General features: G+C 44.6%; 1 protein-coding gene and 1 long non-coding RNA gene across 4 annotated transcripts in view; one reads left to right on the forward strand and one right to left on the reverse strand.

Moving 5' to 3' along the window:
* SNX1 (sorting nexin 1) overlaps window positions 1–13819 on the forward strand; it is a 40392-nt gene extending 26573 nt beyond the window's left edge. For all 3 annotated transcript variants that reach the window (XM_035708610.2, XM_035708609.2, XM_025472548.3), the window contains exons 5-15: window positions 1627–1670; window positions 3389–3530; window positions 4816–4894; window positions 5367–5442; window positions 7415–7528; window positions 7749–7842; window positions 8856–9061; window positions 11447–11590; window positions 12173–12253; window positions 12750–12821; window positions 13391–13819. In XM_035708610.2, coding sequence (XP_035564503.1) covers window positions 1627–1670; window positions 3389–3530; window positions 4816–4894; window positions 5367–5442; window positions 7415–7528; window positions 7749–7842; window positions 8856–9061; window positions 11447–11590; window positions 12173–12253; window positions 12750–12821; window positions 13391–13441 — 1103 coding nt within the window. In that variant the 3' untranslated portion in view covers window positions 13442–13819. The remainder of the gene's footprint in view (window positions 1–1626; window positions 1671–3388; window positions 3531–4815; window positions 4895–5366; window positions 5443–7414; window positions 7529–7748; window positions 7843–8855; window positions 9062–11446; window positions 11591–12172; window positions 12254–12749; window positions 12822–13390) is intronic.
* A 3352-nt stretch (window positions 13820–17171) lies between these two features.
* LOC125754084 (uncharacterized) lies at window positions 17172–22044 on the reverse strand. The gene is made up of 2 exons (XR_007407461.1): window positions 20880–22044; window positions 17172–18045 (listed from the first exon to the last, which is right to left on the reverse strand). It is a non-coding gene; the product is annotated as an uncharacterized LOC125754084 (long non-coding RNA).
* Window positions 22045–24074: the final 2030 nt, after the last annotated feature.

The raw sequence follows: 24074 nt of genomic DNA on the forward strand, positions 1-24074 counted from the left end.
ATAAATCCTTTTAAAAATAAATTAAAAATAAATAAATAAATAAATAAATAAATAAATAAATAAATAAATAAATAAAATGCCGCTTCTACCGCTTTTTAGACTCTTGGTAATTTATATATGTCATCTTCAACTTTCTGAAATTATTTAGGAAATAAGCATAAATTTAAAACTGCTATATTATTAGCCCATTTCCATATTTTATGAACTCTGTATATACATGCAGGTATGTTTTTTCTAACTCATTAGCTCAGTAAAAGCAGGTAATATGCTGGCAAACTGAAGATCCTGCTTTGCTGTCATGTTTTATGTATGTTTGCACTTAGGCTTTCCTTAATTGTAGGCACTAAATTATGGGATTGACCTTTGGAAATTTGACTATGCCTTGTGAATGAAATTTTGAATACTTTTTCTATGAAGTAAATTTAGATTTTTTTTCCTTTTAACAGTGATAAATATTCTTAGCAGTGTTAAGCAATGTAGTATAAGTGGTTTAGAAGAGAACTAACAGTGGTAATTGATATGCAGTAATTTCTAAGCTTTAGCTTATGATTTCTGTTTCATACACACCCTTTTGGTAGGATTAGAGAGGTAGGAAACACAAGCTCTCTATTCCCATATAATTTCCAACTTCTCTGTGTACTTTTTAAAAAAGCAGGCATTCCTAGCCATGTCATTGAAACCAAGTTGCAGTATGTAACCCTGTTGATCCGATACTTCACCACATTCCCCTGTGCCCTCTCTCTCTCAGGACCAGTTCAGGAGCTTAAGCAGCTAGTAATGGTTGACCTAGGTTTTCCTGTTTGGTGTAGGGAAAGAATTGAGGGGTTGGGAAGAAGGGAACAAAACCAACCCAAAACACCAGATTCTAGTACTAGAGCTTTGTTTGAGTCCAGTGTGTCTTTTCACTGCTCAGGGAGTCAATGGTGCCTTTATGTCCCTAAGTGGTCTAGGTCAAGACACTACCACGGAGAAAAACAATTGCTTGAATCCCAAATTATTTAACAGTCAAAGACTTTTTCAGAAAAATAATTCCTCCAGGAAAGAGATTTGTGTGACATCAGGCAGCCGGAGCGTCTTCCTGCCAGGCCCTTTGCTTGGGTGAACATGCTAGATGAGAGAGGTTAGTGTCCCCCAGCACCAATGGAGGGATCCGTGACAGTATTTCTGAAAGAGCAAACCGAGCCCAGAGCTAGCTTAGGGTAGAACTGCTTGTTTCCTTTTACATCAGTTGCTTCCTTCTCCTCCTCCTGCTTTATACAGCAAGAGAATTGTTTGGTTTTAGACAGATGTGTATAACCAGCCCAAATATTGGCATGGCAACAACCGATGGATTGTGAGTATCCAGTGCTGCTTTGTGGAGGGTATGAATGGAGCCTACCCTTGGAACAGGGGGATGACTCTCTTGTCTAATTCATCCTGGGGCCCTGCCAGCATCTGTGGGGGCATAATATGTAACACAGAGACCCTAAGGCAAGATTATAGGATAGTATATAAAGCTTGGAGATGAAAGAAGTATCCCTTCTTATGTAGGACTTCTGTGGTTTACGATTCCTGGTGAAATGTGAGCAAGATCAGCACTGCTTTGGTTTATAAAATAATCCTCTTGTGCTCTGTTGTTCTCCACAGGAGATGGTATGAATGCTTATGTAGCCTACAAAGTTACAACACAGGTGAGTCCAAGTGACCCTACGGTGACTGACTTAATAGACGTGGGTGTTTATACCAAGAAGGTCATTATTCAGATTATTTCTGGGTATTTCTTTAGTTTCTTTGCCAACATCCTCCTTCAAGTTTACTCAAGATGGAGCAAGCCTGCATCCCTTTGGTAATCTCATCTGAGCCTTTCCACTTTTCTTCCAGAGAGCTAACACTTCAGTTTGAAACTTTGTAAGTTTTATTAAGACATGTGGTATATCTGATATATCCCCATCCCTCTTAGGAACTTTGTGGTTTAGAACTAGTTTGGTGGATTGCCCCAGACTATATCACCTGTTTAAAAATCATCACTTCTTGTGAGGTTCCCTATGTGGAGCTTCTTTTAATACTTTCCCTACCCTTTTACCCCTAGAGTCTGGTCTTCCTTTTTTATATAACATTAATGCATACAAAACTTACACAATGTTGTATGCAGGTTATGAAGCATAAAAAATGAAGCCCCGAACCTACCACCAGTCTTAAGATGAGTACCATTGAATCTACCTGCGTGTTTCTCCCTGTCATATCCCCTCCCTCACACCTTAAGGGCAGCCACTCTCCTGAGTCTCTCATTTCCTTTATAAAGAGTCTTCACATATGTATCTTTAAACAAAATACTGTTTTGCTTTGTTCTTAAGTTTCATAAAAACGGCATCGTGCTGAAAATAGTGCTTTCTTTACTAGCATTGTTTCTCAGACCCATCCATGTTGTGTGTAGCTGTAGTTAGTCCATTGTGTGATTATAGCATAATATATTTCTCCGTTTTCCTGTTGTGAATATTTGGCATGTTTCCAGTTTTTGTAATTATGAACCATGACCTTTCTTGCACATGTCTCCTAGTATACATATAGAAGAGTATCTCTAGAGTATATACCCAGAAGTAGTCCCCTGGGTCATAGATAGGGCAAATGTTGAGGAAAGGGAATACGAACTTTTGTTTTTATTTGTGGAATACAAATTTTTTCAAAGCCCTTGTACCAATTTATACTCCCATTGGCATATAAAAATTCTCCTTTGATATACTTCTTTGCCAATAATGGGCAAGGACAGCCTCCTTAAATTTTGCCTGCCTGGTGAGTATTAAATGGTCTGTCATCATGATGTAGGCCTAATCTTTTTTTACTAGAAGTCTCCTTCAAGTTTATTGTCTCACTGCTATTTGTTGGCCTGCCACCTGTGAGTTCCAGATTCAGTGACACCTTAGAAGCTAAAATGTCTACATTGTGGACATTTCACTTAATCCTCCCCCTTTAGTCTGTCTTTAGTTTCACTGCTTTAATTCCAGGAACCAATACCCTTAATTAAGCAGTGCAAGATGAAATAGTTACAGGTAACCATAGATTTCCATTTTAAACTAGATTTCAACATCAGTTTCCTTTTAGAGGAAGAGTTCCTAACCTGGATGTGGAACTGGATTTCAATTTAGTTACTTGCCTTTATAATCCTATACATTTTATGTTATGCATTTAAAATCCTTATTCTGAGAAGGGCTCTGTAAACTTCCAGACAGCCAGAGGGGGACTGTAGTTCAGAAGGTTTAAGAATCTCAGCTTTGAAGAAAGTTGTTTGCTGGGTAGCTAAAGGACAGGGATCTAGGAAGTAGATTCCTTTCACTTAAGCCAGATGACTTTAAAGATCTATACTCATCTTCTATTTGAAATGAAATTGCCTTGTGTTTTTTCTGTCCCCAAGACGAGCTTACCAATGTTCAGGAGTAAACAGTTTGCAGTGAAAAGAAGATTTAGTGACTTTCTGGGTCTTTATGAGAAGCTTTCGGAGAAACATTCTCAGAATGGCTTTATTGTCCCTCCTCCACCTGAGAAAAGCCTAATAGGTAAGCTATGTGGTCTTTAATTCTTCTTGGATTTTTTTCCTTTGCATTCCTTCTGTAGTATAGTTTCTAATTAGTATAAGAGACTACTATTTTTTAAAACATTTTTGTTTAGGTATCCCTGGGTGGCTCAGTGGTTTGGCGCATGCCTTTGGCCCAGGATGCGATCCTGGAGTCCCGGGATAGATTCCCACGTTGGGCTGCCGGCATGGAGCCTGCTTCTCCCTCTGCCTGTGTCTCTGCCTCTCTCTTTCTCTCTCTATCATGAATAAATAAAATCTTAAAAAAAAAAAAAAAGATTTTTGTTTAAACCAGATTTTATTTATTTATTCACGAGAGAGAGAGAGAGAGAGAGAGAGAAGCAGAGACACAGGCAGAGGGAGAAGCAAGTTCCATGCAGGGAGCCTGATGTGGGGACTCAATCCCGCATCCCAGGATCACGCGCTGAGCCAAAGACAGATGCTCAACCGCTGAGCCACCCAGATGTCCCAAGAGACTACTATTAAAAGCGTGGAATCTTTTTTTTTTTTTTTTTTTTTTAAAGATTTTATTTATCCATTCATAGAGACAGAGAGAGTGAGAGACACAGGCAGAGGGAGAAGCAGGCATCATACAGAGAGCCTGATGTGGGACTCGATCCAGGGTCTCCAGGATCACGCCCCGGGCTGCAGGCGGCGCTAAACCACTGCGCCACCGGGGCTGCCCAAAAGCGTGGAATCTTATGGTCAGGAAAGATAGTTCCAGCATTTTCCTATAAATCACATAAGGTCTACAGAAATAGCGTGTTTTGACATGTATTCTTCCTTCAGGTGCAGTAGGAAGCTCTGCTTTGAGCTTTCACAGCTCTGTGTGTATGGGTGTGTGTGTGTGTTGTGTTGTGTTTATGTTTGTATTGGTATCAGGAGTCTTAAATGATTCCTGTTTCCTCCAGACTGAAATGTTCTAAGTAAGATGGGGGCCCGAGGGAGCCAAGGAACATTCCCATTGCCATCAATTGATGTTTGTTAATCTATACTCAGAGTCCTGTGGCCCTCTTTTGGAAAATGTATAATGTTCTGCAAGTCTCAGAGTTTAGAACCTTCAACACTTTGCATCTAGTTCAAAATATGACTCTCGTGTGAAGAACCTTTTGTTCATGCACCTCATAACATGAAAGTGTAGAAGTGGCCTTTGGTTATTTTTTGTAATGCTGTTCTCATTGCCTTTCCTTCTGTGGGCTTTTCTACAGGTGTTTGTTTTTAATTCACAATGATTTAAAGTTATTTTTACTTTTTAAATTCCACTCCAGGAATGACAAAAGTAAAAGTTGGGAAGGAAGATTCTTCTTCTGCAGAATTTCTTGAAAAACGGAGGGCTGCTCTAGAAAGGTAAGTGCCATACAACCATTTTCCTGAATGATATAAGAACAGGAAAACAGGTAGGAACCTGAAATTGAGACTTAATTATGAACAATTCACTGGAGTTAGTAGAGATGAGAGTCAACTGAATTAAAGACTCACACTTCTGTAAGTTCTCCAACATTTCCTAAGTCTCTGATCTTCCCACCTTAAGAACAGACCATCTTTTCTTTCCTCATCCCGAGTGAGCAGTTAAGGATATTCCCTTTGACAATCATCTATGACTGGCTCTGAGGTCTCTTTCTGAGCAGTTATGTTTCTTCCCTTTTTAGAAATATGTGAAGAGTATGAATTTCAATGTGTTTAAAAGCAGAGTCACATTCAAGTGCCTTATCTGAGGACATCTTAAAGTAATGAAAGATGTACCTTTGCCAACACTGTATAACACCCCAAACCTTGTGAGGCCAGGTTGACTAACCAGATAACTGTTAATACCCTGTAGGTACCTTCAAAGGATTGTGAATCATCCTACCATGTTACAGGACCCTGATGTCCGGGAGTTCTTGGAAAAAGAAGAGGTTAGTATTATACAAACTGAATTGCATAATTTATATCTGCCTCTAGTGAAATGAAACTAGTTCATTCAACAAACATTTGAGCACTTTACATGCATTTGGCTTAATATAAGACTATATTCTAATTTGTAAGCCCTCAAGAATGACAGGTATTTTTCAGCCTTTGAAATAAAAAGTTCTGCCTATAATTGAAAGCAACTGGTTTTAAAGGTCAAACTGCAGCCTAGTTTTGTCTTACTGGAACAACACAATGATCTACTTGGCAAGTCCTTTGCATGTCTTTCATAGGTTACTATTAGGCTCAAATTGAATGCTTATTTTGTGCCAGGAGCTGAGAGGCGTTGGTTCAAAACCACTTACCACAGACCACAGAACTGCCATGTAGTGAAAGTGTTGATTCAAATAGACCATCTTTTTTACAGGCTATGCATAGTCTTTTCATAATTGTGAAAAGTTGGAGATGGCCCAGTTGCTAAAAATTGAAGAAGTAAGTGAAATATATCAATACAACATATACTTTATTCTCATCATTAACAGAAAGTATACAGAAATGTTTATATATATTCATTGAAAATATATATTAAAAAAATTACGTGGAGTGCCTGGCTGGCTTAGTTGGTGAAGCATGTGACTCTTGATCTCAGGATCTTGAGTTCTAGTGTGAGTTCGAGCTCTACATTGTGTGTAGAGCTTACTTTAAAAGAAATTATAAAAAGTGAAACTTGAAACAGCATGTATATAGAGCTATGGGAACATGTTAGTCATTAAGGATGGAAAACAAACACTGGAATGAAATAATGTATCTCATATGAAAGAAAACTAGAAATAAGTTAGTGACAAGGTGGGGCTATCATTGTGTATTTGTTTTTTCATTTTGTTTTTACTTTTAAGTTTTTATTTAATTTGCATATGATATGCATTACTCTAATGAAGAAAATGGTACTAAGTATATCGAATTCCCCCCACCAAATGAAATTTTTTTAATTAAAATTTCTTTGCTTAATGCAAAAATCTTTTCATTCCTCCTCTGGGATTTCTATATATATTTTTCCTTTTTTTGGCCCCTCATCCCCATGTTATAACCCCTAAAAAAGAATTTGTCTACAACACTGTTGATACTTTGGGCTGGATCATTCTTCGTTCTAGAGAGCTGCCCTGTGCATTATAGGTGTAGCAGCATCCCTGGCCTCTATTCACTAGACTCCAATAGCATCCCCTCCCCAGTTTTAATGACCAAAATTATCCGCAGCAATGGCCAAATGTCCCCTGGGGGGCAAATGTGCCCCAAGTGAAAACTATTGCCCTAACAGCCCTGAGCACTAAAATCTAATTTTTCAACATGGTATATACTATATTTACTATAGGTTCTTTTGGATCCCTTCCATGCTCTAGGAAAGTTGTGGTAGGGCTGAACCAACTAAATTGTTCTTAAATGTTTGACATGCTTGGCTTAATAAGGTCATCCCTAAAAATACCCTCAATCTGAATAAATAACACTCCTGTCCTTAGTCCTTTGTTCACTGAGAAAAATCCAAATGGAATCACAGCACAGCTTCAAAGCTTCTCAAGACCTTTCATCCAGTTTTGTCCAGAGTATACTAATCCAAAGGATCTTTTAACAAAAGCATGTTTGATATTTAAGCAGTTTGTGCCTGGGATGGCAGACAGTCTCAACACAAGGTCATCAGACCACATAACAATCTTACTCTCCTGTCTTTCTGCATACTGTATCAAAAGCTGAACATTTTCCTAATTCTGTAGGTAACATAGAATTATGTGTAACATAGCCCTTTTAATTTTTTTTTTTTCTGTGTGTGCTAGTTACAGATGTGTCTAACTCCTTTGAAAACAACAATCTCCAGTTCAAATAATTTGTTTGGCAAGTTTTGGGCATGCCATCTGATGGATACTAATTCTTCTGAACCTAAAATAGGGGCAGCAGATAACATGCCATCCCGCCTTCTTGGTCTTATAGCTGCCACGCGCCGTTGGTACCCAGACATTGAGTGGCGCTGGTCTCCTCAAGATGTTCAACAAAGCCACAGATGCAGTCAGTAAAATGACCATCAAGATGAATGAATCAGACATTGTGAGTAGCCCAATTCCTCTCACCTTCCCCTGCCCCATCCCTCCCACCTTCCCCTGCCCCATCAATCTTATGGGTGAGAAGCCCTGAGGAGTCCTGAATTTCTCAGAGACTTTCCTTTAAAGATAATTCGGTCCCTTTTTGAAAAAACTGCTAAGGAATATGTTGTGCTGTATATCTACATGAGTCCCCTCCATTAAAGATCTGGGCTTGTGTGTTTCAGTGGTTTGAGGAGAAGCTCCAGGAAGTAGAGTGTGAAGAGCAGCGCTTACGAAAACTGCATGCTGTTGTAGAAACTCTAGTCAACCATAGGAAAGGTAACAACGTCGGAAATACACTTGGAGCTGGGGGAAATTGATGTCTCCATTGAGCTGGAGATGGGAGGGCATCCTGTTCCCAAGTTTATCAGCCATTCAAGTTGAAATTCTCAGCCCACCTAGTCCTTGATGTTCTCATCAAAAAAGTATGCCCTGCACCTCCTGCCTCAGTCACTGTAAGCATTGACTTTTTCTACCTGGAACATGGACTTAAGAGCTGATGTGGTTTGAATTGGTGGCTTATATCTGAAGTGATGTCACACATTTTAGCTACATGGTCAAATTGGCAATACATAAATTCAGGGAAACCATGTATGTCTCCTCACCTTGGCCTAAGAGCTAGTAAAATTTGCCAAGTTTGAATGCTCTGCCTTAAACATGGCAATAAACAGAAATCCGAACAGGCAGAGAACAGTTAGAATGAAGGCAATGTAAGACTTGGCAAGATATGGCCTAGTCCATGAGCCACATCAGGCCCTGACCTACTGCTACAAGCTAGGAATGGTTTTTACATTTTTAAAGGGATGAGTGAAAAAAGAGAAAATGAGACCAGATGTGGTCCTCAAAGCTTAAATCATCTGGCCCTTCACAGAAAAAGCTTGTCCTGCTCTAGAAGATGTAAGAGTAGGCAGTGTGCACAGACTCTTAACAATGAGCTTTAAAAAAATAAAAATTAAAAATAAATAAATAAACAAACCAATGAGCTTTAACATGAAAATTAAAATCATTTGGCCTGTTGGTATCAACTGGCCCCTAGTTCTCAGGAATATTGGAACTGCTTCCTCCAGGTAGTCCTCAACCTAGTGAAACTTAGGCCAGCAGGTGCCTCTCCCTGCTCGTGTGACCACACTGCATTCCCCTCACTCTTTACGTACAGCCATGGTATAAGTGACTGGGTTGCAGAGTCCCCTGTTGTTAGATACACAGAGGCAGGTTTGCTAAGGCATGCCATGTGGTGCCAGCTGACTTGTCCCTTTTCCTTGAGATCAGAGGCCTCTGCTGTCTTCTTCCAGAGCTAGCGCTGAACACAGCCCAGTTTGCAAAGAGTCTAGCCATGCTTGGGAGCTCTGAGGACAACACAGCATTGTCACGGGCACTCTCCCAGCTGGCTGAGGTGGAAGAAAAAATTGAGCAGCTCCACCAGGAACAGGCCAACAATGACTTCTTCCTCCTTGCTGAGCTCCTCAGTGACTACATTCGTCTCCTGGCCATAGTCCGTGTAAGCCTCTGTTTCCTTTCCTCTTTCTCCCCCCGTCCTTGATTTAATTTGTCTTTCTTTTGCTTTTCCCCTCTCCAAGAAGCTTCCATCCATTATAGCTGAAAATAGGTGTAACTTTCTTCTACTCTCAAGAGAGACGGTATCTTATGAACCAAAAAATCCATTTAACTGTTAGCTAGTTATCACTGAGTCATTTTGAGGCCGACAGTTTTTCAAATGCATTTAGAGAAAAGACTATTCTTGAATTTCCAAGTAGGCCCCTCATTATTATTGAAGCTGGACAGTGCTCCTTTCATCAAACAAGGTTTATGATAGGCCTGCTGTCTCGGCTCCCTGGAGCAGTGACTTCCTCAGTCCTTTGGTCTTTGCCTCCTTAACAGTAAGCAGCAGCTTTGCCCAGGTACTGGCTTCACTTGTCCCTCTGTTGTGGGTAGTCAGGTAATTACACGGAACGGCTTGGCATTGCATGGAGGAGTGTGGCCAGGGGGTAGAGAGAGCTTGTCACCAGAGTCCTTTGTGTGCTGTGCTGACCACTGGTAACACCGCAGCCTACCTCTTCTCCTGGTAACCAGGGCAGCCTGGTTTCCCATGACCTTTTAGAGCAGCCAGGGAAGCTCCTTTGGGCAGTGGTATTAGCTCTTACATGGCCTCCCCGAGACAGAGAAAGAGCCAGGAGAGATCCTGGCACCTGTCTTATAAGGGCCTTACACGGAACCAGCTTGGGACCAGAATGAGCCCCTGAGTTAGAACAGAGCCACCCTCACTCCTCGCCTCCAGCATCTCCCCCACTAGGGAGCTCCCATGTTGTCAAGAACCTAGCTGCTCCCAGGGCTCTCGTTTCCTCCATGGTAGAGTTGCTCAATATAGCCTGTGAGGTTGTTCATTGCCCTCTCCTGCTCACCCCAGAGTGATAAGAGGCTGGAAAAATAACCTACTTTGGAATTCCTAGATCTGGTCAGACTACAAAGACTGGAGCGCCACCTCAGGGCCCTCTCTGGGGAGCTTCCAGAGGGGGCATTGTGTGGAGTCTCAGGAGAGCACAGCTCTAGGATGTGACCTCCTAGGCTGGGTGAGCCCCTGTGGACAGTGGGGAGAGAGGCCCAGCCTAGAGCTCCATGCAGAGGCTGGGGCAGCATGTCTGTGCAGAACTTCAAGCTGGGATTTTTCTCAGACTCTTCAACTGCCCTCCTCATAATCATGAGCTGGCAGTGGTATAGAGGAGATGAACAAATATTTCTCTTTTGCTTTTCCCTGAACCTGGAGCTGCACTGCTCTTAGCCCAGAGGTTTAGGCTTGAGTCTTACATGGATATGAAGTTACCCTTTACCCATCCTTTGACATTGAGCTGCTAAGAAATTACAAGTGAGCACAAGTGGCAGTCAGTGCCAGGAAAGGTGAATTTAGTGGCATTCACTCCTCAAGTTTCAAACTTTGGCACTATGGAGACCTAGGAAACATCCAGGGAACTTCCCGTAGTGAAGGAGAGCAAATGGAACAGGGCTAGGAGTCTGGCCCCACACACAGACCTCTCATCCAGGCTGCCTCTTGAAGTCTATTAAGTGGAGGTGGTACATGGTGTGGATAGGCCAACAACTATCCTCTGGAAATGTGATCAAGGGACTGGAAACAGGGAAAACAAGCAGTGGACCTGTGAACCTAAATAGCCTGCAACAGTTGAGTGTATAAATGAGATGGAAGCTGTGTGTCCCCTGGTAGCTTCAAGCATTCATTTAAAGATCTGTTAAACTAACCTGTATACTATTGGGCATATATAATAATAGGGTTGCTTCCTTAGATTGACCTTAGCTTGTATATCCCCCCGGGCTGAGGTAGGTCTCCAATTATGTTACTATGTTATAGGTCCCCTGCTTGTTTTCTCTGTATTCTGCGTATGTCTAATTATTAATTGATAATTATTAATATAATGTCAGTGGTTTCTATTAGATTATAAGCTCCATTAAAAAGCAGAACCATGTGTTTCATACCTCAGTATATCCTTAGTTCCTGGCATATGGCAGGAGTTCAGGAAAAGTGTGTAGACCCATGGACTCATCTGAGAGAGGCAGTTTGGGAGCCATAGTGCTGGGCATTGGCATCAGGCCACCTACTGTGCTCCCAGCCATCCAGCCTTGGGAGTCGCATGAAGCAGCATGGCACTGGCCTTCTGGAGGCTTGGAAAGGAGTCTTACCCAAGCTTGTGCTGTTTGATGTTAAGCTTCCAACTGGGCACTAACATGTGGCTGCAGAACCTGTCCTTGCTCGGTCCTTCTCTAGCACAGCTATTGGAAGAGCCAGCCTTTCTATCCTTACCCCCTCCTTCAGGCTGGAGCCAGTGGAGCTCCTGAAGGGCTGGTTGTGCTCTTCCCCAACCCCCCACCCTTACAGGCTGCCTTCGATCAGCGCATGAAGACATGGCAGCGCTGGCAGGATGCTCAAGCTACACTGCAGAAGAAGCGGGAGGCTGAGGCTCGGCTGCTTTGGGCCAATAAGCCTGACAAACTGCAGCAGGCCAAGGACGAGATCTTAGAGGTGAGGCCCCCCAAGGCAGATGAGTGGGGGTATTCTACTGTCTCCCCAGTGAGCCTAGGTCCCATCCCACCCAGATGCTTGAAACCCCACAGCAGACAAGAGAGCTATTTGAGCCTAAAGGATGGTGGCTGCTGAGGAAGCCTCAGAAGAGTCCAGGCTTGCCTGAAGGCCTGACACTTTTTCCCTTTTCCCATTCCACCCAGACTTGTCAGATAAGAATCTCTTTAAGAGGGGTCCTGGGTGGGTCTTAGAAAAACTCCAAGGTGACTCAGATATGCCCCTCTGGTGAGAACTAAATTCAGTTCTCTGGAACTCCCAACTCTGCTGGTGGGTACCTAAACCAGAGGCTTTGGAGTGCCAGAACTTCCTTAGAGACCAGGCCTGGCCTGGGGCACACAGCATCTCTTTTCCAGCCAGATGGCCTTACACACTGAATCCCATATGGTTTCTAATCTTACCCAGAGAGAGAAACAGACATAATGACCAATTGAGGTCTCATGTGTAGAATTGCTGTCCAGAGGGAAAGACTCAGTAATGATACTATAGTATTAAGTGATCCTGTCTTTCCCCTTTTCTTCCCAGTGGGAGTCTCGGGTAACTCAGTATGAAAGGGACTTTGAAAGGATTTCAACTGTGGTCCGAAAAGAAGTGATACGGTTTGAGGTGAGATAGAACATCCTATTTCTCACAAGTGTGCAGTGCCTGGTTTAGTGGTGGTGTTGGTTTTGTTCAAGTCTATTGAGTCAGGAGACAGACGGAAGTGCTGGTGACTTGGTAGTTGTTGTGAACCAATACCGCCTTCTATGTGTGTTCACGTTTGTGTTCTGAGGCAAGGTAGCTGTCCTGTACGTGTTGCTAGACCAGAGCAGCTAGACACAGAACAAAGCTTGCAGCTGTCCTTTGTCTGTCCTCTGGTCCTCTTTCCTCTCTCTTCTCTTCCTCCACCCCCCTTCCCCCCTCTGACCCCCCGCCACCCACCATGAAGAAAGCTTTGCAGGGCCTTGCAGAAGCTGTTTGGCTGGAAGTTATAGCTATTCCAACTACTGGCTGTAGTTTCTGGGGCTGTGTTTGGCCTCAGTCAGCAATAAACACCACCATCTGATCAAGAGGGGTAGGAGTAACTGTCTGGATGATCACTCTAGAATCCTGTCTCCTATAGAAAGAGAAATCCAAGGACTTCAAAAACCATGTGATCAAGTACCTTGAGACACTCCTGTATTCACAGCAGCAGGTATGTAAGTTATACATGACTTTCATCCTCTGTGCCTGATCCAGAGGCCTGCTGCCTACTTTGGGCTTTGGTAATGGGATGGGCTAGGCTGGCCCTGTTGCTCTAACATGGAACATCTAGTAGGGTCTTTTGCTAAGCAGGATTGCCCGAATCCTATAAGAAATTAGTTTTAAAGGAAAAACTCCACTTAACCCTCTAAAGGCTGAGGCACCAGGCAGTGTGGTGAACAGTGGGCCCCATTGTGAGGAGCTAACTGAGCTGGGCAAAGCTGTGGCCCCCACAGGGGTACTCCCTCCAGGGCAGAACCAGGAGTATCTTTAATGATTTCCCTTGAACTTGATGCTTCCTCTTAGTCTAGAGACAGGTCAGGGCAGTGTGGCTTGCTGGCCAGTCTGTCCCAAGGTCCACTCAGCCTAACCATTTCCTCAGCTTGCCTCAGCTCCAGCCTCCCTTGAGGTGGCTCAGGCATCTGAGGGAGTGCCATGCATGGCACTGTGCTTGCTCCCCTCCCAGGCTCAGGCTCTGCCACTAGGTGGGGGCACTTGCTTACTGTCCCCACTTCTTTGCAGCTGGCAAAGTACTGGGAAGCCTTCCTTCCTGAGGCAAAGGCCATCTCCTAATGGACCAAGGACACCAGAATCCACCTGCCTGACGCTGCCTTTTTATACACTGTCCTCCACCTCTGCTGGACTCCAGTGATGCATCCTGCCTAGCCTGGACTTTACCCCTTCCTCCCTGCCCCCACGACCCCTGTCCCTATTCTAACCATTACTTCATTTAGCTTCCATATATATTTTCTTACCTGAGAGAATAGTTTCTTGCTTTAAGCAAAAGACCTACACTAGGTGGTGGAGTTAGGGGATAGGGGTGGAGTACTGATATAAATATATAAATACAAATGTATATTTTTCAGGATGTGGTTAGGAACTGGGAATAACGTTTTCTGTTACTCCTGATGGTGCCATGAAAAGATTATGTAATAAAATATTTTAAAATCAGGTCACATGCCTCAGAATGGTCTTGCTTTTTGCTTTAGGCTGGGAAACTGTTGGGAAGCAGGTCTGGAATACTCTGAACCAAGAAATTGCCCAAGTTGAGGAAGTTTCTCTCTACAGGAGTTTACAAGCTTTTGCTGCTGTTTCCCTATGGAACTAGAATTTCTTTTTTTCTATCTACCTCAGCTACCTGCTCGGAGGGTCTCTTAATCTGTTTAATTCTTATTCCTACTTTTTTAGGGAAGGAGTTGTAAAGACATCTCTTACAGTAAGAGGGTCAAAATGGATTCTCCTGCAAAGGAGGCCGACTCTCTTTTATTCCTACTCTGTTTCCCTTGGCTGCCCAGGGCTCTCTGAATCTTGCCCTCTGAGAGCAGTCATGTGTTCTGAACTTCTTTTTGCCCATGTCCTCAGTAGACTGATGTTAAAAGTGTGAAGGGGCTGATATGGACTTAACACTTTATCCGCACTGCAGCAGAGCCAAGCACTCCGCTTTAGATAAGGCCACCCAGGAGTTCCTAAACTGTTTGAGGTTCCAGGAAGCTTTACTGCCTATGCCCAGGACATAGCATGCTAAACGAGGCCCCAAGTGTTGTCCACACAGTCCAAGGACATTCAAAGGGGTCTCTGTCCCGGCCTGGCCAGGGAGGCTCAAGTCTCAGATGCGCTGTTGCTGGGCTTCCCCTCAGCTGTATCCACAGCTGCTGAAACTGGCTGGTCAGAGTGGACTGTGAAAGCTGCTCTGTGGCGTGGGGTTGGCAGACTGCCTGCCATGGAACCTTGCCACTCCTGCCTCCCCTCCTCCAGCCCGAGACTCCCTTTTCTGAGGGTGCTTCATACCTACTCTGTTAGTTCTCTTTGGTGGGTGGTTAAGGTTTGGGAGGGGTGAAGCTTGAGGCAAGAGAATGCAGTAAACAACACTGATTTCCAGTACACCAGCCTGGTGGGGGCAGGGATGTGGGGGGTGCAGTGCTGGCAAGTATCTTTTTCAACGGGTTGATTTTTGGGGAAAAAAATCTGGCTCTTCCTACCCTCCAGTGTCCTCATTACCACCCTTGATTTAACCTTCCGGTCCTTACGTGTTTGTTTTTGCATAGTTGTCATAATATACACAAAATACTTTGTATCCTGCTTTTATCATTCAGCACTATGTATTTTATGAGCATTTCTTCTATATTGTTGTATATCTTCACATACTTTTATTTATTTATAAGGCTATGTAATTTTAAAGCTTCCACAGAGTGACTGTTCCATAATTCTGACTCATCCCTTGTTGTTGGATTCTTGGTTGTTTGGTAAATTTTAAATTTTAATAGAATTTCAATCCTATAGAAAAGTTACAGGATATCACAAAGAACTTCCATAGGAACGCCTGGGTGGCTCAGCGGTTGAGTGTCTGCCTTCCGCTCAGGGCGGATCCCAGGTCCGAGGATCAAGTCCCCCCCCCCCCCCAGCATCGTGCTCCCTGCAGGGAGCCTGCTTCTCTCTCTGCCTATGTCTCTGCCTCTCTCTCTCTCTCTGGTCTCTCATCAATAAATAAATAAAATCTTTATAAAAAAAAACAAAACAACTCCCATATATCCTTTACCCAAATTCACCAAGTTTTACATTTTACCTTATTTGCTTTTTGACTTATTATCTATGCTTACATATTGTATTTTCTGAAGCATTTGAGAAAAGTTGCAGACATTGTGCCCTTTTATCCCAAAATCTGTAGTATACATTTCCTTAAGTACAAGGACACTCTCTCATAACTTAAAACCATAAGTATGGTTATTGAAATCAAGTTTGACACTGAAATAATACTGTTATATAACTCACGTCCATATTTAAATTTTGTCAGTTGTCCCAGTAATTTCCTTTATAGCAATTCTCTTTTTCCTGGTGCAAGATCATGTGTTACATTTAGTTACACAGGATTACAGGGTCTCTGTTGATCCAGAACTTTGGTTGGTTGCCATTCATTACCTTTGCATTTTTGAAGAATATTTGTAGAATATTCCTCAATTTGGATTGGTCTGATGACTAGATTAGGGTTTTGCAATTGGGAACATCACAGAAGTAACATCCTCCATGCATTTTATTTTATTTTTTTCCTCAGTGCATTTTAAGTTGGCATATCATGGCAGTTGGTCCTGCTAATGCTGCAGTCAACTCTGATCACTGTTACTATTTTCCCCTTTGTAATTAACAAGGAATTTGTGAGTTGATACTTTGAGATCATGTAAATATCTTGTTCTCTTCCATTGTTCTTTTCTAACCCCATAATCTGCATTTACTGGTTGGCACCCTACCGAAGAAAGGCATCCTTTCTCCCTTACGTAATAATATACTTGTTTATCAGTATGGATGAATGGATTCCTATTTTACTTCAAATTGCAAGCCACTGCTTTGATTTACTTTGATTCTCAAATCATCCCAGATTGCTGGGAGAGTCCTGTATCTTTTTAACCTGTCTCCATTTTTGAACACTTTTGTTATTTTTCTGGCATAATGTTTCGAGCTTCTCTTGTGTCTTCCTTGCCCCAGCCCTGGAATAGGCCATTTCTCCATGGAGTCTTGATTTCTTGTAGTAGAGAATTGTATTTAGAAACCAAGATCTGAAAAAAAAAAAAAAGAAAAAAAAAGAAAGAAAAAGAAAAAAGAAAAGAAAGAAAGAAACTAAGATCTGGGCACCTGTGTAGCTCAATGGTTGAGCGTCTGCCTTTGGCATCAGGGAGTGATCCCGGGGTCCTGGGATCGAGTCCTGTATCAGGCTCCCTGCAGGGACTGTTTCTCCCTCTACTTATGTCTCTGCCTCTCTGTGTCTCTCATGAATAAATAATATCTTTTTAAAAAAGAAAAGAGGACATACCCCGTGGGCTCAGCAGTTTAGCGCTGCCTTCAGCCCAGGGTGTGATCCAATCCTGGAGACCCAGGATCGAGTCCCACGTCGGGCTCCCTGCATGGAGCCTCCTTCTCCCTCTGCCTGTGTCTCTGCCTCTCTCTCTCCCTCTCTCTGTCTCTCATAAATAAATAAATAAAATCTTTAAAAAAAAGAAAGAAAATAAAAAGAAACCCAAGATCTGGGTCCGGAGAATGTTCATTTCTCCTGCAGCGTCATTGCTTCTAGGCTCTTGGCAGCCAGACAAGAAAATAAGGAAGGATAAAGATCTATATAGCAACAGAGAGAAAGAGAGATGACATAAAGAATTAGATATTAGAAATCATGAATTCACACGGATACTTCTACTCTAGTCCAATTGGGTTTATCCTAGTCTCCCTTTTCCATATCTGTCTCTTCTCCAGAGAAACTTAATTTTAAAACTTTCTCCTTGCTTTGTTATGTTCCATACAATGATCATCTTGATGCAAGTTTTTTTTTTTTTTTTTTTTTTTTAATTTTTTCCTTGGGATGGACTCTTCTGGTTTCAGAACTTCCTCCTCAGCCTCCAGCATCCGAGGCTGACCGGGTCTGTGCATTTCTGTACAGAGCTTGCAGATGTGGAAATTCAGGAGGCCAGCAGCAGGCGACGAATGCTGAGCCGAAGGCCTGCACAGTGGTACGAAAGAAGGAGTCCTACTGGGGACTCAAGAAGAAGAAATATGTAGAGAAGAGGATGCTTGCCCTGGGTCTTAAAGGTGAAGAGGTATTTGCCCCTTCTGGGGCCATTCTGCTTTGCTGCCTCCCAACAGTGGGAGGTAGGCACATCTAGGGAAATGCAAGTGGCTCCGTGTGGCCAGAGTCAAGTCAGTGGGCAGCCTGCAGAGTGATGAGCAGGAGGCAGATCCTACCATCTGTACAACTTGTGAGGCACATAGAACATCATCCAGAAGTGTGGAGAGCCAGCGAAGGGACCTCAGCAGGAAGTAACATGGTCACTTTTGTGATTTAGATCCATTCGAAGGTGTGAGACAGGCAAAGTGAGCAGCCAGGCCCTTCCCAGCCAGCCGGAGGGGGCTGAGGGGGGCAGAAGGAATGGTCCTGGAGCTCCCAGGAGAGGCTGGGAGGTGCACATGCAACCACAGGCATCTGGTCATTGAGGTGATGAGAGGCCTTAGGGAAGGGCAGTAGCTAGCCTGGCCTGCAGGTTTCTGGCTCGGGTTCTGGGGTAGACAGTGAAGCCCTCCTGACACAGGTAACACAGGAGGCCGAGTAGGTGAGGAGCAGATGGGAGTGGACAGTGAGTTTAAAAGGTGCTGCCCATGTCCTGTTGTGTCAGAGGCTCCTCTGGGAAGGGAAGCCCGTGCTGAAAGGTGGGAGAGAAACAGAGTGAAAGGAGCCTTTATTTTATTAAAATGTGGGTCAGTGGGGGATCCCTGGGTGGCTCAGCGGTTTGGTGCCTGCCTTCGGCCCAGGGCTCGATTCTGGAGTCCTAGGATCGAGTACCGCATCAGGCTCCCTGCATGGAGTCTGCTTCTCCCTCTGCCTGTGTCTCTGCCTCTCTCTCCTTCTCTCTCTCTCTTTCTCTATCTCTCTCATAAATAAAATCTTTAAAAAATAAAAAGACTTGCATTCTGAATGCACATGTAGCTGGGAACCCTAAAGAAAATAAAGAATGCCTTTGCAGCTCAAAGTGTAAAAATGGGGAGTTGATAAATCTGCTGAGGGTGGGACTGGGAACTGGTTGAGGAGAGAGCATGGTGATGGAGAGGGTGTCCACTGCTGAGCATGCCTAGGGCCCATATGGGACTGGAAACTGTGGATTTGAGGGGCATCAGGCCCAAGGTGGTGGGATTTTCCCCACAGCAGCCTACGGGAACGGGAGGGAAGGGGAAGATACTGATCCCTCCTGCAGCAAAGAAGGATAGACTTTGCTGCAGTTGGCATACATTTGGATGAACATTTTATCTTTGGAGACTCTGGCTGAGATTTTCTGCTCCATGCTTGGGGAGAGTTGGGCCTGAGCTGAGAGCTAGAAATGGGTAAGAGCTCATCCGTGTCTTCTGGCTGTGGGGCTGGTACGTACTCCATCTGCCAGTGCCTGGTGACACCAGATGTGTGGCTGACGATGGCATTCTCTGCCAAATAGTCAACTCTCTGAAGTGGTACATCTTTGTGACTCTATGGTCCCATCAAAGATTTGGGCTCAAAATAGGTCCTGAACAGATAAATGTGGAATGATCTCCAACTGCAGGTTGTACCACTGGCATTCACAGCCTCCTGCAAGAGGCTCCATCCAGTTCACCTTTCCTGTTTATCTCCTAGTGTTTCACACAACAGTGCCAACACCTCACAGAAGCTGCCTCCAGACATGCTCTTTCCTTTGTCACTTCTGTGTGGCCCAAGGAGCCTTTTATTAATGTTGGGCCGTGTACCTCATGCACCCTGTCTCTGCTCCCATCCCTCTCTTCAGTCTCAGAATTACACCTATCTGAATGGGAGCGGAAGTAGGTAGAGATGGAGGGCACTGGCCAACGTGTCAGAACATTCACTGGGGATACCCATAGACATATCTAGAAACCAAGTCCGTGAAGATGACTGTGTAGAGGTGCCCATCTTAGCATTGTTTACAGTTGTAAAAATTGAAATCAATCTCAGTGTACAGCAGGAAGAGATTAAATGAATTATGGTATGTAATACAATTGGATATTATACAGTCATTGGAGATGATACATAGCTATATTCATTGACAAGGAAAACATTTTTAAGTAAAAAAAGTAGGTTATAAAATTACATATATGGTCTACATTTATACAAAATTATATGAGAAGGATGTTGATTGAATTGATATCCATGATTGCCTAGAGGGATGGAATTTGCATTATTTAAAAATTTTATGCCATTTTCTGTTGCTTGGAATTTCTGTGTATTGTCATTATAATCATAAAAATTAAAGTGTCTTCATTATGGGAAAACAAGCCAGTGCACCCTTTGAGGCCGACTTTATATGTACATTCTCTGGGAAGCTTTTCTTTTTTTTTTTTTTTTTTTTTTTTTTTTTCCGGGAAGCTTTTCTTGATGCACTTTCCATTCCACTCCCAGACTAAAAGGGTAGCCCTACCTCCTGTTAGCTCTTTGTAGCTCATCCTCTTAAACCTCTGGTCTTTCTCACTCTTCTGTGCATTGTTATCTCTGAGATGATCTAATTAGCCTCTGGGGCTCTGAACTCCTTGAGATCACAGACTGTGTTGTTCCTACCGGTCTCCATGTTCTCCACCCACAAAGGCAGCCTCCGGGGTCAATGGCTGCCATTCAGCTCTGGCAGTTATTGTTTTATGAGCCTGTGGGCCCAGATCTTGGGGTTTTTGAAGATATCCAGAAATCAGGCCTGATTTGGGTTTTGATAGGCCTTGCTGCAGTTGGCAGGAATAGTGCTTGAGGTGGGTATCTGCAGGCTGGGAAGTGATAGCCACTTGTCCCATGCTCACTCCAGACAGGACTCCTCCCCTTTCCCCTTGTCTGTTGTGGAAATGCCCCTCTGGCTGTGATGACCAGATCTCTGGAGCAGAAAGCACCCCTTACCCCAAGGCTGCTCAGCCTCCATAGGATGCACTTTGGATCCAGAAAAACCACAGAAAAACTATTCAATCTGAGGACTGTTCCTTCTAGGGATGTGACCATCGTTTCCAAATGACTGCCCCCTCCTAGCTTCAGAGCTCTCAGCTTCCTCTTCCATTCTGAATGGCGGCAGTGATGACCACAGGAGCCCAGCCAGCAGGTCACCAGAAATAATGATAAGGCCCCGGCAGGCCAGGAACCTGTGTGGGGGCAGGGTAATCCCTTCCCACCCCGGAGCCTAAAGATAAGAGCTGTCATGTATTAAACACCTACTCTGTGCCTGTGGGCTTAGAAACATCTCTAATCTAGCATCGGGAACCTCAGGCCTATGTTAAGAGACTGAGGCTTTGAGCCCTAAAGCAGCTCACTCAGGCTCACACCCAGAGCTCAGAGCTAAGACTTGAACCCAATCTGCTTGACCCAGCTTGTCTACCACACCATGTCCCACATGTTCTAGACAGGGATGGACAAGAGGAACCTAGATATTAACCCACGAAGTTGTTCCTAAAGACGTGAATAAAAAAAAAAAAAAAAAGACCTGAATAAAGCCCCTGGTAGACCTGTTGAGGACATGTTACCCACCTGAGCTTAGAGGCACATGAGCTGCTCTGACCTCTGTGAGATACTCTGTCCCCAGACAAGCATCGTGTGTGGCCCAGTTGGGTGGCAGGAGCAGAAGTTGGAAAACAGGAAAGAAGCTTGGGTGAGTACTGGGGGACCATTGGTGGCAGAGACTAAAACCTCCACTTGTTGACAGACCACAGGCCGCGCTCAGAATTCGGGGGTGGGGGGCGGGAGCAACTCCATTCCAGACGTCAGGGTCTGGGGCCTGGCTTTCCTCTCGGCCTCAGTTCTTGGACTCACAACTCTTCATGACAAACTGCTGTGATCTGAGGGCTCCTGAGCACATCTTCGTTCCCTGAACCCCAGTGCTGAGCAACCCCAGAGGGGCTGATTGTTTGGTCCACTGACATAATCATTCTAAGTAAGGGGTGTTGGGAGTTGTGGCACCAGAAAAAAAATCTCCCTGGGAAGCTGTGCTAAGCCTCTGCTAACTCCCTCCACTCCAGCCATGAGTCACGTCTGAAGCCACCAAGCTGTCCTTGTCACCTGGACAGGGGCGACGGGGATTCCTAGTAGTGGCACTGCTGGCTGGAGCCCCAGTGCTAGAGCCTGCAGGTCCCCTGAGAAGCAGCCCTACCCGGAGGCAAACTTTGTTCTGGGGGGTGTGGCAGGACACACGCAGCAAAGGTGCTCTCCTAACCCAACCAGCTCCAGGGCTCGCTTCCCCTTCTGCGCACCTCCGTTTCCCCATCTGTAAAATGAAGACTGTAGACTCTAAAGTCCAATCTTCAAGACCTAAAGGGATGGTGTTTTTTGGGGGAGGGGGTGTTTTATTAATCAAAATTCATAAGCTGTACCTATTAGAGAGGCACTCAGTCATAACTGGGAGGTTGTTAGAATGAACAGGATAGTTGCTGGTTTACACCAAACGCCGCTCCCAGTCATATTACCATTTTTTGGTTGCATAGTATTGACAAAGGAAAATTCTGGTCACCAAGTTAGTGGTTAAAATAGTTCATTTCTAACGCTAACCTTGCAATCTCAGGATACCGAGAGGGGAAGGATAAAGCTTGTGTTGTTTCAAAATTGAATCAACAATGTGTTAGGATGAACCATATGTAATTGCCAATGTCCTACCGTTTTGACCTACAAAAACAGCAAATTCGTATAATTCAGCAAATAATAAGAGCTAACATTTATTTACTGTGTGCCAGGCCCCCGCTGAACACTTTGCAAGCATGAGGTCTCTCAATCCACACTCACCGCTCCGCTGTGTAGATAAGGACCCCGAGCGCGGGGAGCTGTCAGAGCCTGTCCAGTGACCAGGGCCTCCAGGTGGCCGGGTCCCCTGGGGCTCGCCCGCCTCCCCCACGCCTCGCTGCGACCAGGTGCTCCAGGGACAGGAAGATTCCAGCCTCTGTGCCAGGCCAGCCCCACAGCCCAGGAGCTGTTGGTTTTCTTAGAGGGATTTGCCACCTCGAGGGCAGCCAGTCACCAAGGACTGCGGGGAGCCAGGGCCCAGCTGGGCCGGGGAGGGGACACCCCCACCCCACGCCCTCGCTGCCCTCTGCTTGGCGGTGACCCTCATCTCGAGGGGCCAGTGTGGGAGTCAAGAGACTGGCCCCCAACCAGGAGCAGCAGCGGCAGCACCAGGGGAAGTTATGAAAACCACCCTCGCCCTCAGAAAACTGGGGTCAGAGCCCTATTTGCAATTCAGCAGGTCTCTTGGGTGATGCTGATGCCTGTGGAGGCGGGAGAACCACTGCTCCACAATGTGATCTGGAAATACTCCGGCCCAGGCAGTGTGACCAACCAGTGCTTTTAAGCTCCCTTCACTCAGAAACTTGGAAATGAAACTCGTGTGTTAGAGAGTGCTGGAGAAAAGGCTTGTATAGTAAGACTCATTCTAAAACCGGAAGTCACTTTGATGGTCTACACAGACATCATATAGTGTGTGGAACTTAGCTCTGGGTTTATATACTGAGCTGGCCAGTGCTTAAGGGAAACAGAAAATAAGATTTTCCTTTGACCATCGTAAGTGCTATCCTGTATTCCTCTTTACAGGAAAATGTTCTCCAGAACTTGTTTTATCTTCCCCAGAGACATCCAAAAATGTCTCCAGGCCAAGGATCTTGTTTTTCTTCATTTGGATCTTCACTCATATACCATGGAACACTGTGGAATCAGGAGCTGCCGGTTTACTACCAGATGTTTGACAAGCCAGGTGCATCAAATCTCCCTGTGTAACTGATGAAAATCCATTGATTTGAGGCTTCTCAGAAACACCTGAAAGTTAAGCAGATAAGATGGACAACGATCTGCAGAGAGGGAGAGAGAGATGTCCAACTCTGAAGGTGGGCAGAGGATCCCCTCTATCCCCTTACCCCCACAGGCCTTCCTCTAACTCCTCTCTCCTGCCTCTCTCTCAGGCCTTCACTCTGTTCCCCAGCCCTTTCCCAACATCCCCTCCATCCAGTCACAGAGGCTTTCAAACAACAAATGTTTTTTGAGTGTCTCTTACATTCTTGGCACCATGGCAGCAACCTCTGACAAGACCAGATCCCTGGCCTGATGGCACTGTGAGAGTCGAGGGCAAAGTTGGAAAAAACAGAGAGACACACAATAAACAGTAACTATGTATTGGAAGACAGGGTGATATGATAGGGTAAGTGGTCAGGAAGGAAGATCTCTTTGAGGAGGGTTTTTTTTTTTTTTTCCCCTAAAGATTTTATTTATTTATTCATGAAAGACAGAGAGAGAGGCAGAGACACAGGCAGAGGGAGAGGCAGGCTCCCTGCAGGGAGCCCAATGCAGGACTCTATCCCAGGACCCTGAGATCACAACCTGAGCCGAAGGCAGATACTCAACTACTGAGGCACCCAGGCGTCCCATTTTTGAGGAGGTTTTAGGCTACAAATTGGAAATTTTAGGCTAAGCCCACCGGGTAAAGAGGGAAGAGTGTTCCAGAAAGAGAAAACAGCAAGCACAGAGGCCCTGAGGCAGGAGAATGCTTGTGGGGTTTGAAGAACTAGAAGGTCACTGCGGCTGGAGCCTGGTACAGAAGGGGAAGGAGAGGAAATGAGATGAGAGGTGGTAGCCAGGCTGGGTCACTTAGAGCTCTTCAGATTGTGGTGGGGAGAGTGGGTTTTGTTCTCAGGGCAACGGGAAGCCTTCTGAAGTTTTAAAGCAATGCCTTTATGGTGGTCTGTGCTA

Source organism: Canis lupus, chromosome 30 (assembly GCF_003254725.2).
Source record: "Canis lupus dingo isolate Sandy chromosome 30, ASM325472v2, whole genome shotgun sequence".
NCBI classification, from domain to species: Eukaryota; Metazoa; Chordata; class Mammalia; order Carnivora; family Canidae; genus Canis; species Canis lupus.